Raw genomic sequence first — 19,350 nt, forward strand, 5'->3', positions numbered from 1 at the left:
GCTGCAGCTGACTGGAGCACGCAAGCCTGTGCTCTTGCATGGCACATGCATCAGCAACCCGAAACCCTGGATGACATACACGCCGGGTTCAAACGAGACTACTGGGCCGAACGTTGCCGATAAAAAGGCTATGAATAGAGCTGATGTGATTCTTTACTCTACATAGCTTACTTCTATCTGAACGTTACATCCTGCTGAACGCGCCCCTGGCAGCTCTATCACGGAGTCATCAGTCACTCAACTGATCCACCACTCTTCCTTACACACAGCGCCAATGGCTGGCTACTAAAACCTTGCTTTGACTTTGGAGTATTCCAAGAAAAACTCCTAGTGCTAACAGTATACTGTGTCTGGTCAACAGGGTTTCACTGGCTTCAGTCATGATCTAAATAGGCTACAGCAGATGAATTTAAGTGACAGAGGAAGCATGCGCAATGCATTTGGTATACAGACTACATTTTCAATGGTTGGCAGGACGATTCTGTTTTCTGCTTGTTACATTGAATTGTTGCCCAATGTAGTGAAATAAGTAATAGCCTTAGTTATATCTATATGTCTCTGGCTTACACATTTTACTATGCTCCATAAATCTGCACAGAATACTGAATATATAGGATTATTCTGAGATGAAATAAGATTTCTTCCTCTAGACATTGACGATTTGATATAGTTCTATGCAATGTTGAAATACAGAAACCCCTCTTTCTGATCAGTATTATTTTCAACCTGGACTCAATATCAAAAACAAAAAAAACTACTACTACTATAAATACTGTTCTCATCAAGTACAGRTTCTTTAAGTACAACATTGATATTTACACTTGACATACACTGCCACCTTCTGGCTGGTGACTGTACAGTACAGAATTGATTTGACCCGGGACAAGTGAAAAACATTAATGCAATAGTAAATAGTCAAAAGCATTGTTCAATGGAGATAACACTRAAAAGACCTTAGATATTCAAAATCAAAAGATAAAAACGCTGAAGACTTTATTTTGCATACGGATATACACTGAACAAAAATATTAATACAACATGTAAAGTGTTGGTCCCATGTTTCATGAGCTGAAATAGAAGATCCCTGAAATGCTCCATACACACAAAAAGTTTATTTCTCAAGATTTTGTGCACCAATTTATTTACATTCCTGTTAGTAAGTATTTCGCCATTACCAAGATAATCCATCCACCTGGATTATGTCAGGTGTGACATATCAAAAAGCTGATTAAACAGCATGATCATTACACAGGTACACCTTGTGCTGGGGACAAAAGACCACTCTAAAATGTGCAGTTTTGTCACAATGCCACAGAGGTCTCAAGTTGAGGGCACGTGCAATTGGCATGCTGACTGCAGGAATGTCCACTAGAACAGTTGTCAGAAAATGTAATGTTCATTTCTCTACCTTAAGCCGCCTCTTACGCCGTTTTAGAGAATTTGGCAATGCGTCCAACCGGCCTCAACCGCAGACCACGTGTATGGCATCGTGTGGGGGAGCGGTTTGATGATGTCAAAGTTGTGAACAGAGTGCCCCATGGTGACGGTGGGGTTATGGTTTGGGCAGGCATAAGCTACAGACAACCAATACAACTGCATTTTATCGATGTCAATTTGAATGCACAGAAATACTGAYGATATGCTGAGGCCCATTTCTTTTAAGGTATCTATACATTAGGGCCAAATGTATTTATTTAAATTGACTGATTTCCTCATATGAACTGTAACTCATTAAAATTGTGTTTATTTTKGTTCATTATAGTATGGGTGTCTCACCATATAAAAAATATATAAACTTAGCTGTTTGATTGCTACCAACTTAACAGAAAAAGATTCTGGCAGCTTAATTTAGCACAGGAAGGAACTATTGCATTCTTCCCTTTCAGCAACTACATGTTAACATTTAGTAATACAGTAATCGCATCAGAGGTAACACTACCTTAATCTACAGCACATCATCTTTAACTATAGAAAAGTTAAACAAATACAACCCAAAATTGATAGTCTATTTTTCCTCAACTTTAATGTTCTTTATCAAAATAAAGATATTAATTAAAATAATGTCAACAACTAGGCCTCTGAAATCCAATACAAAATGCTTAAAAAAAACAACTGAAAAGCAGCGTACAGAAAAACAGAGGATAAGTTCCACTTTATAAAACAGTGATTTTACCTGAATGTCATTTCAAATAGTTCACATTTTTTGCCTGTGTGGAAAACAAAACAATCCACCTCAACGAACAGTGAAAGACAAGTGGCTTTCAAACCCACAAACAACCGTGTTACCTTTTTTCTAATACAGAAGTTATTCTGTATAGTAGTCAATCATACAGGTAAAGTATGTGTGTGAAGTTAGCCCCTTACTGCTGTGCACAAATATACACTTACATACATAATACAACCTCCTTGCTGCATGAGAAAGGAGGAATATGGCACATACGTTCTGGCAACAAAGAGCTTGACAAGCCTACACAAACAGGCAAGAGCCACACATTCAACAGGTACAGTACATGCATGGCGGTAGGACAAGGGACCATTGATTCTGTAGCCCAATCCAAAAATCAAACCTTAGATCAGGAAGTATTGTATAGGTGAAGGCAATATGGCAAGAGTTCCACTTGGCTTATCAGAAGGCAAGCTCAGGTAAAGCTTTCACCATTGATTTAACCTATCCAATCCATTCAGATTTCCGAAGTGGCTAGGGTGATTTTGGATCGACCCAAGTGCCTAGGGGTGGGGGGGTGGGGTTGATTTGGACCTCAATAAATCTCTTCCTAGGAGGAGATACGCTCAAGGGAATACATCCACAAGAGTCCTCTCATTGCCYGAGAGCATTGGTGACATGACCCACCCACATACACACAAATTAGTGCATTTTTGCCCCCAGTAAACAAACCAAACAGCAGTAGCATTAACATCATGAATGAGACATGATTGACTTAATTCACATTATATCAAGTGGTAACAAACAGCAATAAAACTTACTTTTTTCATGCAAAATGTCCCTCAAATGGAATACCATTAGCTTGTAAAACAAATCAAATACAGGGTATTTATGGCACATTCTGTCAAAAAACTAATTATTTCATACATACTTTATCTTGTAAACCATGCATCTTTTCCCCGCTTTATCACAATCCCCCAAAAATAAGAGCGTGAGGTTCTTCACATATTTTGTTCTCAAATAAATGAAAATTAGGTGGTTAACTACTAGCTGCTTTGAAACTGTATCTTGCATTTTGAACACCTATGAGATAATACAAAAAAGTAAKAAACTAATTGAAATGTACTAAAAAGACCTGCTTTGAAATGTGGATATGACAACCTTCAGTCAATCCATTAATCCTTATTAAATGCAAGTTTACCACCACACCATTTAAAGACGTGGTTCTCTTTCTTTAAAGTAATAGACTAGTCTGGAAACGTGAGCCTGTCTTGTACTTGTCTCCAGTGCAAAATATCACCGTCCTCTGAAAAGTCTGAGAATGATACAGGATTCAATTCTCTGCGGAGAAACAAGTCAGGATATTTGCAAAGTAATACAATTGGTGAAAAACTCAACCCATGAAAACATTTTCTGGAATCTTTACTGTAGTGCAAAACAAAGCATTGCCTTGGTCCCCTCTCATGTCAGTCAGTTTGGTCTGCTTCAAAGGAGTGGGGGGGGGCCGTGTACTTCAGCCGAAAGTCACCTGAAACACACACATAGGAGTGTGTCAGTGTCGCGTGCCTAACAAGTAACCTAAAGAAATGTGATGTCCATAGTCTATGCTAGTCTTTCAGATTCAGAGTCAGTCCTATCAAAATATGTTTTAACACTTGGCCTGGGTATTTAATAGAGCTCATTCAGACAATCCAGCTTCAGACATAAAAATGTTGGACAGTGCAAAACACAGTGAACAAAAAAAACAACAGGTTACCAAATAAAGCTTTGCCTTCTTATGCTGAAACTAAGGATGAGGAATCTCTGTGAGAGACTTCACCTCCTATCTCTGCCACTAGCCTGGCCAATATTACCTTGCTGCCCGGCGTCCATGGAGGGCTGTTTGCAGTCCTGGGCATAATGCCCGCTTAGCCCACAGTTATAGCAAGAGACGTTGGCACTGCTCTTCATCGTGCCCGTGCCCAGTCCTAGTCCCAACGAAGCGAACATGGGCGTGTAGAAGCTGTTAAAGGGAGCAGCTGCCATCTGCTGCAGGTTGTATCCAGCCTGGGTGGCCAGCATGTGGTGGGGGTGGCGTGGAGGTGGCGAGRAGGTGGGGGTGGCTGTGTGAGGTGGAGGGGGGTAGAAAGGTGGTGGCGTTGCTCTGGTGTTGGACCTGGCTGCGGTGGCTGGGATATCCAGTGCTGCACATGGATGGGAGGTGGAAGAGAGGGAGGTGGGCATTGCTGAAGACCTGGCGCYCCAGCTGGGGAGGGAAGGAGAAGTTGGGGTTGGGGGCGGCAGAGTGGCTATTACCACAGCTGCCACGGCAACCACAGGAGTTGCAGCTCATCTGCTGTTGCTGTGGAGGGTGGGCCTGCTGCTGGGGCTGTGGCTTTTGCTGGGTCTGGGCCTGCCCTGCTGCCACCCCAGAGTTGCTGCAGGAGGTACCATCTCCCTGGGCCGTGCTGTGGATGAGGGTCAGGGCTGGGCTGGCCACGGGGCCGGGGGTGTGAGTGGGGACGGCTGGGGGCAGAGTGGCCTGAACCTGGCTGATTGCAGCTGGGGTGACAGTGGCCCCTGAGGAGGGTGTCACGGAGGTAGGGGTGGGTAGGCTGGTGGGCGCAGCCAGGGCTTGGGTCCTGGTGCTAGGGTCAGGGAGAGAGGCTGCTAGGGCTAGGGTGGCGGTGGAGGCTGGGTCAGTGCTGGTGTATGCTGGCCTCAGGGGGGACATGTGGAAGGTCAGGAGGATGACACTGATGACACTCATGGGGGGCTGGTGATGGGGGTTAGTGCTTCTACTCTCTGGGCTGGTAGGGGTCATATAACACTGGGGCATTAGGTGAATGCTGGAGCCTGCATTGGCTAGCTGAGATGAGCTCAGGGGGGCAGACACGTGCCTCTGCCTCTCAGAGTCTCCCAGGGGAGCTTGGCTTGGGATGGACTCCTGAGGAACCATGGGGGTGGTCCCAGTCAGTGCCCCATCTGCTGGTGAACCGTCCCCCGGCTGTGGAGTGACCATGACCGTCCTGTCTGTCATGGTTTGCCCATTCTGGACCGTCATTGATAGAGGGTGTACACTCAGGGGACTGCCAGTGTAGGATGGCTCTTCCCTGTGGGGGACAGGGACTATAGCGTGTACAGTAGCTACAACTTCCCCTCTGCTGTGATCACTCGCCCTCTTCTCCTGGACGGAGTGGTCTGAGTAACTCTCAGCAGTGTCTGGGGGAGAGAGAAGYTATCATTAAAAAGACATCTTGAGTATCAACAGCACTAAAGACTCAGACGTCATGGGCCGGTTTCCCAGAACCAGTTAAAGCCTTGTCCTTGACTAAAATGGAGAATCTCCATTGAAAGAGCTATTTAGTTCAGGACTAGGATTAAACCCCATGAGTTACCGACAGAAAAGAGARGGGGACAGACAGGGTTTAGAGGGGCCACTCACCTCTCTCGTCCTCCAGGTCCTCATTATCCAGGCTCTCATGTGCCTCGTGCTGGGGACTGGAGGGAGTACTGGAGCTATCGGACCACGTGTCTCCATACTTGTTCTGGACCGGCTCTACAGTGGTAAAGGAACGCACAACATACATGTTATTATAATGTTAATTGTTAAGCTGGAAAACAAATAGGGTAGGCTATTGCCACACCCATTGGTTACTTCCTCTTACTGGCACCCTGTCTGGTCATGTGTGTTGACTGTGGTCTGATGATGCTGCTGGGGATGTAGCCTTTAGCCCCATCACTTCTCCTTCCACCAGGTCTTCTTCTACTCTTTTTTTCTGGAGTGAAAGCCCATTTCTTATCTGCGTTCTGAAGAGAGAGGAGGTCATTTAACACCCTAAACAGATTCAAATGAGTATTATCGAAACAAAAAATAACAAATGCCAGTCAGCAGTATACAGCACATAGACAGTCCTCCAACGCCAACCTATCAGCATCTCTAATGGCCAGGCCAGAGAGAGAAAGGAGAGGCCAGTGTGACTGACCTGATGTGGGTCTGGCCTACAGGTCATGATGCCTGGTTTCCTCCTCCTCTCCATCACTCCATTGTGCTCTGAGTGAACAGCATGCCTCTGAATCTCCCTCTGGCTGCCCTTTGTCATCAGTGTGCTGTAAAGTGAAAGCAGGGATCCTCTTAGTATAACCCATCAGTGCATCAGCCACAAGGTCACATGTCTTGGACTGAACAGGTAGAGCTCTTACCTCTGGCCTAGGCTCTTGCTGCTGCACGCCGTCTGATGCCCTAGGTGGTGAGAACCTATGTCTGGGTGAGGAAGAGGAGAATGACGAGAGAGAAGTACTAGTGAACTTCAACTACAGGCAACGAATATCTGTCTCTATGAAATAGCCATTTTCACACACACTGTGTCATTTCAACCCCACAAAGAATGACAGACATGCTAAATAAATAATTACTGCCTAAATACAATATAACTAATACCATACACACCATGGTCCTGACTGGATGGCTCAGTGCAGTCTTYTTTAAGGTGCTCAGGTGCCTTACAGGTCTTTCCAGGAGGTACTGTATTATCTGGGTAGGAGAGACCGGATGGTGAGATATTAGGGAATGTGCGACGAGACCTCCTGCCTACACAACATCACAGCTTTTCCACGGCTCCAAAAAAATACACTCTTGGTTTATGAATTTCTGTGGTCAATTTGATGCAGCTGTGTGAAACCAACCAGCAATGGATGTGTGAGGAAACTTTCTCAATAATAATGAAAAATAGTGAAAAATATTAGGATGACTGAGAAGTKGTTAATTGGTACGATTAGTCATGAGGAACTGACCACATCAATCCACATACAAATKATTTGAGAAGAGAGAGGGGTAATTGTGCTCCGAGTTCCAAGGTATCCCTAACCAATCATGTGGATGGTTCATGTAGACATGCATTCCTGTAAAAGTCAGTGGAGAATATGATATCTCACCACTCTGAAGGCTGAGACAGAGGCACAGACACGTACAGTGGCTGCAGTGTGGGAGGAGAAACCTGCAGACCTCTAGTCTCTGCCTGAAGGCTGCTGGTGCTGACAGAAGCATCTCCCTGTCACAGTGGAGCGAGATGGGGGGGGGGGRAGWTARAGGTATAAATTATACAGAGGGAAAGAGAAAGAGGGAGAGAGAAGGTGACATGGAAATTGAAATTTCATGTGTCAGATCACCTGTTGTATACTAGTACATCAAACAGCAAGGTACGGTTATGGTACACTTCGAGTGGGAAGTCAAAGTGCTGGTGGGGCTTGAATGGGAGTGGAAGGGTGGAAAAAGTGATCCCACCCATATCTGTAAAGGATGGCCAGCGAATCCCTCTGGTAATGACATCATCACCATTGACCTAGATATCATTGCCTGGGTTCTATGGTTCTGACATATGTGAAGCCTGAGTTTCTTCACCATAACTGACAACACTGGAGCTTATGGCAGCGTTGGTGACAATAACTAGAGGGTAGACTACTCTACTTTCTACACAATATTGAGGCTTGAGAGTAAAGCAACATGTAAAAAAGGTAACAGGAAGGTGCTTGAGCTTCAAGTATCATACTTGGTATTCACATCTCAAAAAATATAAATGAACTTACCACAATTAATTTCAATAGAAAGTTAGCAAAAATAGATAAGATTTTGCAACCATGGAGAGGTGAATACTTGCCTATTTATGGAAAAATTACATTGATAAACTCTTTGGTCCTATCACAGTTTACTTACTAATGGCACTGCCTACTCCAGAGGATTTGTTTTTCAAATCATATGAGCAAAACATATTTCATTATTTTTGGAATGCTAAGCCAGACAAAATTAAACATGCCTATTTGTATAATGAATATGAGTTTGGGGGGCTAAAATTATTAAATACTAAAGCTTTATAAACCTCTCTGTTAAAGCTTCACTCATACATAAGTTATACTTAAACCCAAAATGGTTCTCCAGTAGATTATTAAGAAAAGCTCATCCTTTGTTCAAAATGGCTTTTTTGCTTTCATACAGATTACAACTTCTCATTTCCAACTAATTGAAAATGAAATTTTGTTTAAGGTATCACCCTTTCTTAAACAAGCMATACAAAGCTGGTTACAATTTCAGTTTTATCCTCCAGAAAAGATAGAACAAATATTACAACAAATGTTGTAAACTCAAATATATTGATTAATAAAAAAAGATTATTTAATGGTATTATATTTATTAATGACATTATGAATAGAAATGGAGGAGTTGTCACATATGCWGTTATCAAATATATATGGGAATATCTGCTCAATCCAAATTTACAACCAACTGATTGCAGCACTACCACAAAAATGGAGGAGGCAAGTGGAAAAGGGRGAAGGTAAGGAACGTGTTTGCCTGCCATATATTAAAGATACAAATTGGCTGAAAGAAATTGGCATAAATAGAAAAATATACCAGTTTCATCTGAGGACAAAAATTTTTGAAGCTGCTCTATACAGGTTGCAAAATAAATGGGAGGAGATTTTTGATGTACCAATTCCATGGCACATGGTTTATGAACTGGTACAAAAAAATACATTTGATTCAACACTTAAGAGTTTTTCAATTAAAATTATTATATTAAATTCCTGCCACCAACAGAATGCTATATATATATATTATATATATATATATACAGTGAGGGAAAAAAGTATTTGATCCCCTGCTGATTTTGTACGTTTGCCCACTGACAAAGAAATATCAGTCTATAATTTTAATGGTAGGTTTATTTGAAACAGTGAGAGACAGAATAACAACAAAAATATCCAGAAAAACGCATGTCAAAAATGTTATAAATTGATTTGCATTTTAATGAGGGAAATAAGTATTTGACCCCCTCTCAATCAGAAAGATTTCTGGCTCCCAGGTGTCTTTCATACAGGTAACGAGCTGAGATTAGGAGCACACTCTTAAAGGGAGTGCTCCTAATCTCAGTTTCTTACCTGTATAAAGACACCTGTCCACAGAAGCAACAATCAATCAATCAGATTCCAAACTCTCCACCATGCCAAGACCAAAGAGCTCTCCAAGGATGTCAGGGACAAGATTGTAGATCTACACAAGGCTGGAATGGGCTACAAGACCATTGCCAAGCAGCTTGGTGAGAAGGTGACAGTTGGTGCGATTATTCGCAAATGGAAGAAACACAAAAAACTGTCAAACTCCCTTGGCCTGGGGCTCCATGCAAGATCTCACCTCGTGGAGTTGCAATGATCATGAGAATGGTGAGGAATCAGCCCAGAACTACACAGGAGGATCTTGTCAATGTCTCAAGGCAGCTGGGACCATAGTCACCAAGAAAACAATTGGTAACACACTACGCCGTGAAGGACTGAAATCCTGCAGCGCCCGCAAGGTCCCCCTGCTCAGAAAGCACATATACATGCCGTCTGAAGTTTGCCAATGAACATCTGAATGATTCAGAGGACAACTGGGTGAACGTGTTGTGGTCAGATGAGACCAAAATGGAGTTCTTTGGCATCAACTCAACTTGCCGTGTTTGGAGGAGGAGGAATGCTGCCTATGACCCCAAGAAACCATCCCCACCTCAAACATGGAGGTGGAAACATATGCTTTGGGGTGTTTTTTCTGCTAAGGGGACAGGACAACTTCACCGCATCAAAGGGACGATGGACGGGCCATGTACCGTCAAATCTTGGGTGAAAACCTCCTTCCCTCAGCCAGGGTATTGAAAATGGGTCGTGGATGGGTATTCCAGCATGACAATGACCCAAAACACACGGCCAAGGCAACAAAGGAGTGGCTCAAAGAAAAAGCACATTAAGGTCCTGGAGTGGCCTAGCCAGTCTCCAGACCTTAATCCCATAGAAAATCTGTGGAGGAGCTGAAGGTTCGAGTTGCCAAACGTCAGCCTCGAAACCTTAATGACTTGAAGAAGATCTGCAAAGAGGAGTGGGACAAAATCCCTCCTGAGATGTGTGCAAACCTGGTGGCCAACTACAAAAAACATCTGACCTCTGTGATTGCCAACAAGGTTTTGCCACCAAGTACTAAGTCATGTTTTGCAGAGGGGTCAAATACTTATTTCCCTCATTAAAATGCAAATCAATTTATAACATTTTTGACATGCGTTTTTCTGGATTTTTTTTGTTGATATTCTGTTTCTCACTGTTCAAATAAACCTACCATTAAAATTACAGACTGATCATTTCATTGTCAGTGGGCAAACAACAAAATCAGCAGGGGATCAAATACTTTTTTCCCTCACTGTATATATATAATGCGGCATACAGCAATCCAGTTCTGTAGATTTTGTTGCAAAGAGACTAAATCAATAGATAATTTATCTGGTATTGCCCCAATGTAGCTTGTTTCTGGTTCACAGGTTCAGGAATGGTTAAATAAATAAATAAATCACAACATACACTTAAAATTACCTTACAAATAACAGTGTTGGGGCGATCTGGAAAGCCATAGCCAGTCAATAAATAATATAATAATACTCGCAGGAAGGTTTTCATCTTTAGCTCCCAATCTGTGGATAATAACGATTAGAAAGATTCAAAAAATGTTGTAAAATATCACAGAACATTGAAAAATATATGGCACATGGAAACCAAACAAGCGGGGTCTATGCTGATAGTTGGAATGGGCTGAGAGTGTCTGAGGGTTGGGATTAAAGAGTTTGTTTGGTAATGTATTGTTGTTATATATAAAGTACCATGTATGTATATGTGACAAAAAAAACTGTAAAAAAACAAGGATATTTGTCCTCCAAAGAGGTGGTGGAAGGGTAAAAAAAATAATTGCTAGATCGAATCCCCGAGCTGACAAGGTAGAAATCTGTCGTTCAGCCGCTGAACAAGGCACTTAACCCACTGCTCCTAGGCCGTCATTGTAAATAAGAATTTGTTCTTAACTGACTTGCCTAGTTAAATACATTTTTATTTTTTTTATTAAACATTCAGTGTAGGTTGGAAAAAGTATGTGAACCCCTAGGCTAATGACTTCTCCAAAAGATAATTGGAGTCAGGAGTCAGTTAACCTGGMGTCCAATCAATGAGACAAGATTGGAGAAGTTGGTTAGAGCTGCCTTATAAAAAAACTCAACATTTGAGTTTGCTATTCACAAGAAGCATTGCCTGATGTGAACCATGCCTCAAACAAAAGAGATCTCAGAAGAATTAAGATTAAGAATTGTTGACTTGCATAAAGCTGGAAAAGGTTACAAAAGTATCTCTAAAAGCCTTGATGTTCATCAGTCCACGGTAAGGAAAATTGTCTATAAAATGGAGAAAGTTCAGCACTGTTGCTACTCTCCCTAGGAGTGGCCGTCCTGCGAAGATGGCTGCAAGAGCACAGCGCAGAATGCTCAATGAGGTTAAGAAGAATCCTAGAGTATCAGCTAAAGACTTACAGAAATCTCTGGAGGATGCTAACAGCTCTGTTGACAAGTCTACAATGCGTAAAACACTAAACAAGAATGGTGTTCATTAGACACCATGGAAGAAGCCACTACTGTCCAAAAGAAACATTGCTGTACRTCTGAAGTTCGCAAAAGTGCACCTGGATGTTCCACAGCGCTACTGGCAAAATATTCTGTGGACAGATGAAACTAAAGTTGTGTTGTTTGGAAGGAACACACAACACTATGTGTGGAGAAAAAAGGCATAGCACACCAACATCAAAACCTCATCCCAACTGTAAAGTATGGTGAAGGGAGCATCATGGTTTGGGGATGCTTTGCTGCCTCAAGGCCAGGACAGCTTGCTATAGTCGACGGAAAAATGAATTCCCAAGTTTATCAAGACATTTTGCAGGAGAATGTTAGGCCATCTGTCCACCAATTGAAGCGCAACAGAAGTTGGGTGTTGCAACAGGACAACGACCGAAAACACAGAAGTTAATCAACAACAGAATGGCAGAATGGCTTCAACAGAAAATACACCTTCTGGAGTCCTGACTTCAACCCGATTGAGATGCTGTGGCATGCCCTCAAGAGAGCGGTTCACACCAGACATACCAAGAATATTGTGGAACTGAAACAGTTTTGTAAAGAGGGATGGTCCAAAATTCCTCCTGACCGTTGTGCAGGTCTGATCCGTAACTATAGAAAACGTTTGGTTGAGGTTATTGCTGCCAAAAGGCGGGTCAACCAGTTATTAAATCCAAGGGTTCACATACTTTTTCCACCCTGCACTGTGAATGTTTACACGGTGTGTTCAATAAAGACATGAGAACATATGATTGTTTGTGTGTTATTAGTTTAAACAGACTGTGTTTGTCTATTGTTGTGACCTAGATGAAGATCAGATAACATTTTATGACCAATTTATGCAGAAATTCWGGTATTTCCAAAGGGTTCAAACTTTTTTTTGCCACTGTATATTCATGATGTTTATATACAACATTTAGGGGTATACATAAAGCTAGATGAAGAAATACATTTGAATACAGAAAGTCACAGTATTAGCATTAGTCTTTATTAGCATGCACACAGAGCATTCAGTGACTAGAAAACACATGAAAACATTTGGAAAGTAAAAACAGCATCTGGGTTGACCTTTAWAAGACAACATTTAGAGACTTCTCTGTACAAATGAAGGAGTGTGTGACTTCATTTCACCTGACATTAAATCCAGTATATTCTTGGCCTATAATCTATTGATGGGGATGTGTTTTTCCTCTTGTACCTTGGACAGGAAGTCGCCCAGCTCACGGTGAGTCTTGGTCACTGTGGTCCATGTTGAGTCAGACCACTGGACCTAGAAGAGGGGAAGAGAAGGAGACAACATCACAAGTATGCTTTACTAAACACACATCCGAAACATTGCTTTTGACAGCATGATGCAATAGAGTACCACAGTATGAGTCATAATACCCATAAAACCTAGCGGTCAAATATGGAAATGGCTCCAATCATACATTTTTCCCATAGTGGATTTTAGAACCACTTAAAGTAAAGTCTGTGTTTCATGTAGGCTTACCCTGGCGTGACGTTTTCATAAGCGTGTAAATCTCTCTCAGACAAGGTCACTTTTAATCAATATATTCGGCTCTATTTACTCTCAGATTTGGAAATACTAATTAGCATCAAAGTAGACCATGCAAAACTACAAATCCCTGCAAGCTCCTGCATGTAATCTCTAGCTGACACCTTTGCTCACAGGTATTGTGTAAATTTAAAAACAGCTCTTTCACAGACTGGCAGTCTCTACTCTACCCTGTCYATCACAGAGTAACAATATTTTTGGTTATGGAAAATATATTTCCCAGCGGTTTAGATGGTACAGTGATTCCCTACACTATACTTGCTTGTTTGATCACATAAACGGAAATCAGGCAAACTATTAGAATTTTAGCAACCAGGAAATGGCTGAGCGATTTCTGCATAGTGCATCCTCAAAACTTTTTTAGTTTTTGCCCCATGGCAAAATGTGTAYAATTGCAAGAAATTTGCTTTAAAAAAAAAGCTAAATGTCTCTGCAGCCAACACAAGGGCCTCAAATGTTTTGGTGCTCCTGGACCCCCCTAGCTAAATTCTAGGGGAAACAGTTGAAATAGCTGAGTGGAGTCCCAAACAGCACCCTATTCCATCTTCATCATGATCCCTGATCTGACAAAGGTGAATGCAAAAGCACTCACAACTTGAAGTGGGATATGAAACATCTGTTGCTCTTTGTCAAATAAAAATTTAACAAGCCAGAACAGTAAGGCCGGACAAAGTTGAATTTGTCGGATGCCCCGCCTCACTTTTCTTTACATACCGAAAAAATAAATAAAAATAAATATATCAGATGTGTTATTTTTTGGCCAATATATGCAGCTCTTTGTTTATAAATGCACTGTCTGCTCTCCCTTGAGGCTTTCCCAAGTTGATGCCCAAGAGACCAAACAGCCTCAGATCACACGCTCAGATCATGTTCAAACCTGGGATTGGACTGTGAAACACACACTCGCACCTGCAGGCAACGTGCAGAAGTTTCATTTCTCTCTCATGCAGTCATGGCTGAAGCCAGCGCAAATCCTTCCTGCTGTCCTATTTAACCTGGCTCTCTGTCTTGCTCTCATCCTCAGCACAGTCCTGCCCGTCATAATGATGCCTGGCCATACAGTCCTGACTGTTGATTTTTATTTGACCTTTATTTAACTAAGCAAGTCAGTTAAGAACAATTTCTTATTTACAATGACGGCCTATCCCGGCCAAACCCTAATCCGGACGACGCTGGGCCAATTGATTAAGGGACAGGCAAAGTCTTAGATCTCTGCCTGTCCAGATGTTGTAAGAGAACGTTGCATGATTTTGCAGAGAAAAAAATATAAAAAAATAYACAATATTGCATGAACAATCTGAAGCTCAGGACAAACGTTTTGTAAGTGCCATCATTTGAATGGCAGGAAGCACGAAGTAATCTGGTGGCCCACCATATATGCGCCTAATAAAAAATGAAATATACCTCGATCCTTCATGCCTCAAAATGTATAAGAATAAAATACACAGGAAAATAACATACCAAGGCACAGAGTCCAAACATGAACCTACAGTACATACCTCAATACTGTATTCACTGTTTACTCGGTTCCAAGATATCGTCTTTAGCACAATCTTGTCAATGTGAACTTCTGCAAGAAGAGAGAAGACCAGGGTTATTTTTTTGAGCAATTAATTGCTGTTCATCCATACCCCTGCACTCCCCCTCCCCAATGGCAAAAAAAAAGTGAATTACAAGAAATTATCTTTAAAATTACCTGCAAAATATTCTCTCAGCCTCATGGCAAAATGTGTAAAATAGCATGAGATTAGCTATAAAACTGACATTTTTGGGTCCTGAGCTTCAGATTGCCAATGGGGCATAAAATATTTCATGAACAAAAAAAACATTTTTTTGCAGGAAATTTGCTTTAAAACAAACATTTTGCAAATTTTTCTCTTTGCCCCATGACAAAATGTGTATAATTGCAGGAAGTTAGCAATTTTCCACAAAACTGCAGTATGCTACTGTGTTCATCTAAATGTAATTTTGATTACTGTTCAAAATACAGATCATTTCAAATATATCCTGTCTATTGTATCATATCTGATAGTTTGGGTCTCGTTTCACCTCAAATGCACTAGGCTAAAATACATCTTGCTTTGAACACTCCTCTCAACATGGGAATGAGAGACCTCAGAGGACACAATGACAAACAGGATTGAGACTACCTTCTCTCTGGGATGATGTCCTGTTGGGGAGCTGATTGGGAATACAGCAGGCCGACTGGCTCCTGGGGCTGAGATCCTCCCTTCGAAGGGCATGCTGCTTCTGCTGCAACCAGGAGTGAAGAGATTGATGGTTTAGTATGCATTTGTGCTTTCTCCCCCAATCAAGTTTCAATGTCGCATGCACAAGTACAGTGAAATACCTTGCAATCATAGTCCCACCAAACAACTGCCCCCTTACAGCACTGAACAACTGGAACCAATACTAATTTCCTYCTCTCCGCATGCTTTGAGAATAACTCTCTCTTTTCAGTTTAATTTCTATTCATAAATCATCTCCATTTGGATTAGAAATACTGCCAATCCACAGGAAAGTGTAGGCTAACAAGTCATTATGCTGAAGAACATCCAAACAYGGAATTACAGAATGCCCCTGTAAGAGAGCAGTCAGCCAGCCAGACATGAGCAAGAGGGTGTGTCTCATTAAAACTCTTGGCTTTTTCACTGGATGACAGAGAGAGAGAGGTTTCTCCAACACAATGCAAAGTTAGATCACAATGCAATCATAAACAAGAATGCTGGGTGTTCCCATTCATATAGGCTACGGTAGCTAGCTGCTGTGGACAAGATGACAGAAGACACAGTAGCCATGGCCAGAATGTCTGCTAAAGCCAGATAAACTCTCTCTCTATTCTCCTGGTGCACAAGGGGCAATTCCATGGTAATGGAATTACAGAGTCAGATGTTTCACTTTAAAATGTATACCAAACCAACACCATTAATTTCAAAGTTGAACCAACCATACAACTCTATGCACAAGGACTACTTTTAACAATTTCCACTGAACATTTTACAAAAACACATTTACAGAAAGAACTGTGATACAAAGTTTGGTAACAGAATAACAGAGGGATATTTTACTGCAATTCTGTTAACAAACTTTGCATCTGCACAGTTTTTACAGTAAATGTTTTTGTTTGTTTTACTGTCTAAATTGTTCAAATTAGTCATTGCGCATAGAGTTGTATGGTTTGTGAAACTTTGAAATCAATGTTTTTTGTTTGGCATACATTTTAAATTGAAAAATCGGAGTCTCAGCATAATTCCATTGACATGGAATTGCCCTAAGGCAAATTGAGAAAGTGATCTTCATTCAAAGTCTATGGTGTCTGTCCTTTTGTGACAGCGCAATGAATTCAGTCTGTCGTCATATGGCCGTGGCATTCTAGACTGTTCTTGGAAATGAAACAGTGTTTTGCACTACTACTTGGCATGAAAGGGTTGAACCTCTACTGACCCCACAAGCCTATTCACAGTACATGTTATTACAGCATATTCCTACATCAATTATTTGGCCCCACTTTACCAGAAATAAATTGCTACATTGTGCCATCTAAACTAAGATGGCTGAAATGGAGAATATTTCATTCTATATAGACTTTGATTAAAAAGTAATCTGTTCATTCCTATGGCTAAGGTGGCCAGTAAMATTTTTGAAAAATGGGTGGTCCTTGTTTAATAATACATATAGTTCATTCTTGTCAAAGTAACTGTCGATCAAGTCTTATTGAGGCCCCCATAGGATGTTTCTCAATAGTCACAGTACCAGTGCCTTCACTGGCTTTCTTGTCGTTTCCTCAACTGTAATGATCTAATGACATTGGATAGTAAATGTGGTGGAAGCCAATCAGAGGAGTTAGCTACTTTCACCTGCCCTGTGACCATAAGGGGTGAGGTAGGTAAGAAGCTAATCTAAGGAGAGGTGGTAAAATGAGGAAGCCACCTTAAATTCCACTCTTGAGCTGCACTTCAGTCAAATCACCGGAATACGCCGTAACCCGGAGACTATAAACTCTAATTACAAGACAGCCCCTCCTCCCGCGGTCCCAAATACTACGAGTTGGTTTACAATGGCGGTCAMTATAAACATGCCACTGTCAAGTGTGTTTACCTGGAAACTCATGCGTTTGTGGCAATCCATTCTCTCCTCTATGACCAGTTCCACATTATCCAACTGGTGTCTGACAGTATCCCTCTGGTAAAAAGGGAACGCAGGGTGTAGTGAGGTCATGGTGAAAAGCAGCGCCAAGTGCTCCAGGGAACCCGACTGCCTCCAGTGGAGTCCCGCTGGGTTGCACCATTCTCCCAGACTCCATTCCACCCTCGCGAGGRCAATGTTGATCAGGTACATTCTGAGTGTTCCCACCACGTGGAGATAAAGGAATGCCATGATAAGTATTTAAGTACAGCGCTGGATCTATATGGCTCAAAGCACGATACAGTGTGTCCGCACATTCTGTTTCCAGATCGCAAAAGTGACAGGTAGACAAGTAGTTTGGAACGCACAACAGGGTCGCCAACGTCCTTAAAAACCTGTCTAGGACTGGGGCAAAGGCAGCGCGCGAAATTCAAAAATATATTTTTTAGATATTTAACTTTCACACATTAACAAGTCCAATACAGCAAATGAAAGATAAACATCTGTGAATCCAGCAACATGTCCGATTTTTAATGTTTTACCAGGCGAAACACCACGTATATTTATATTAGCTCACCACCAATCCAAAAAAGCACAGACATTTCTTTCACAGCACAGGTAGCTTATACAAAACCCACAAATAGAGATAGAATTAATCACTAACCTTTGAAAGTCTCATCAGATGAGCCATATAACATCATGTTACACAATACATTTAGTTTTGTTCGATAAGGTGCATAATTATATAAAAAAATCTCAGTTTACATTGGCGCGTTACGTGCAGTAATGTTTTGATTCCAAAAATCTGGTGATTTTGCAGAAATACTCATAATAAACATTGATAAAAGATGCAAGTGTTATTACATAATTAAAGATAAACTTATCCTCTATGCAACCGGTGTCAGATTTCAAAATAAACTTTATGCAAAAGATTAATCTGAGAACGGCGCCCAGAGCCAAACCACCAAAAGAAATAGTCACCATTTTGGCGTCAACAAAAGCTACAAAAACACTATAAATATGCACTTACCTTCGAATACTTCATCAGAAGGCACTCCCAGGATTCCAGATCGCAATAAATGACTGAAAAGTTCCATAAAGCCCATCATTTAGCCACTTGTTAGCATGTTCAGCCCAGGAATCCATTTTCATGACGCACGAACAATCCCTCCAAGACAAAAACTCAAAAAGTTCCGTTACAGTCGTAGAAACAGGTCAAATGAGATGTTTGCAATCCATATTTAGTATGTGTTTCTACATTAATCATCACAATAAGGATCAAACGAGAATTTAATTGTCTGAAGAAAGAGCATTGGACGAGATGCAACTCTCTCTCGGAGCGTACCATAAAGAGACTGGAAGATTCTGATGACCACTCACTAAAACAGCTCCTATGAGCCCCTCCTTTATAGTAGAATCATAAGACTAAAATCTAAAGACGGTGACATCTAGTGGAAGCCCTAGGAAATCTTTGTTCAGTCATAACTAGAAGGGGTCTCATTTGACACTGTTTTGAAAATCGAGTTCTCATTTCCTGTTTTGACCTCTTCTCAGGTTTTTATCTGCCAAATGAGTTCTGTTATACTTACAGAAATAATTCAAAAAGTTTTAGAAACTTCAGAGTGTTTTCTATACAATAGTAATAATAAAATGCATGTATTACCTTCTGGGACAGAGTAAGAGGAAATTTCGTTTGGGCACGCAATTTGTTCAAAGTCGAAATGCTGCCCCCCTGTCCCGATGAAGTTGTTTAAGGAAGGCCAAGTCAGTTTAACAGTTTGCTGTTATCTCAAAGTCCCGGAAGACGTGGACATCTTTCCGTGCAAGATCCTCAAGACATGATCCCAAAAAGAAAATCTCAAGTGGTTGACACATATGAAGTAGTCCGTACATAAATTATATCCGCTTCGCTGTGCTGAGGTGCAAGCCGAACCACTCAAACACAGCCTTCTTGTCAATTTGCCACTGGCRATATGACTCCCTCGTTGAATGTTTGAACCTCACACAACAACATGGAACCGAATCAATTGTKTGACTGCTGCAATCGGTATTTTCCTGCTCGTCTTCGACGGTAT

The 19,350-nt window shown here is 41.4% G+C and overlaps 1 protein-coding gene and 1 pseudogene across 1 annotated transcript; both read right to left on the reverse strand.

The window, feature by feature from the left end:
* Positions 1-1,074: 1,074 nt before the first annotated feature.
* LOC139023429 (zinc finger CCHC domain-containing protein 2-like) lies at positions 1,075-6,246 on the reverse strand (annotated as a pseudogene).
* LOC111957006 (zinc finger CCHC domain-containing protein 2-like) lies at positions 5,818-17,715 on the reverse strand. The gene is made up of 9 exons (XM_023977715.2): positions 17,249-17,715; positions 15,301-15,403; positions 14,650-14,720; positions 12,791-12,862; positions 7,115-7,194; positions 6,594-6,677; positions 6,347-6,407; positions 6,130-6,253; positions 5,818-5,953 (listed from the first exon to the last, which is right to left on the reverse strand). Exons 1-6 carry the CDS (start codon positions 17,525-17,527, stop codon positions 6,674-6,676), a joined length of 609 nt encoding a protein of 202 aa, XP_023833483.2. The 5' UTR covers positions 17,528-17,715; the 3' UTR covers positions 5,818-5,953; positions 6,130-6,253; positions 6,347-6,407; positions 6,594-6,673.
* Between the last annotated feature and the right edge of the window lie 1,635 nt (positions 17,716-19,350).

This window comes from Salvelinus sp. IW2-2015, linkage group LG32 (assembly GCF_002910315.2).
Source record: "Salvelinus sp. IW2-2015 linkage group LG32, ASM291031v2, whole genome shotgun sequence".
Lineage (NCBI taxonomy): Eukaryota > Metazoa > Chordata > Actinopteri > Salmoniformes > Salmonidae > Salvelinus > Salvelinus sp. IW2-2015.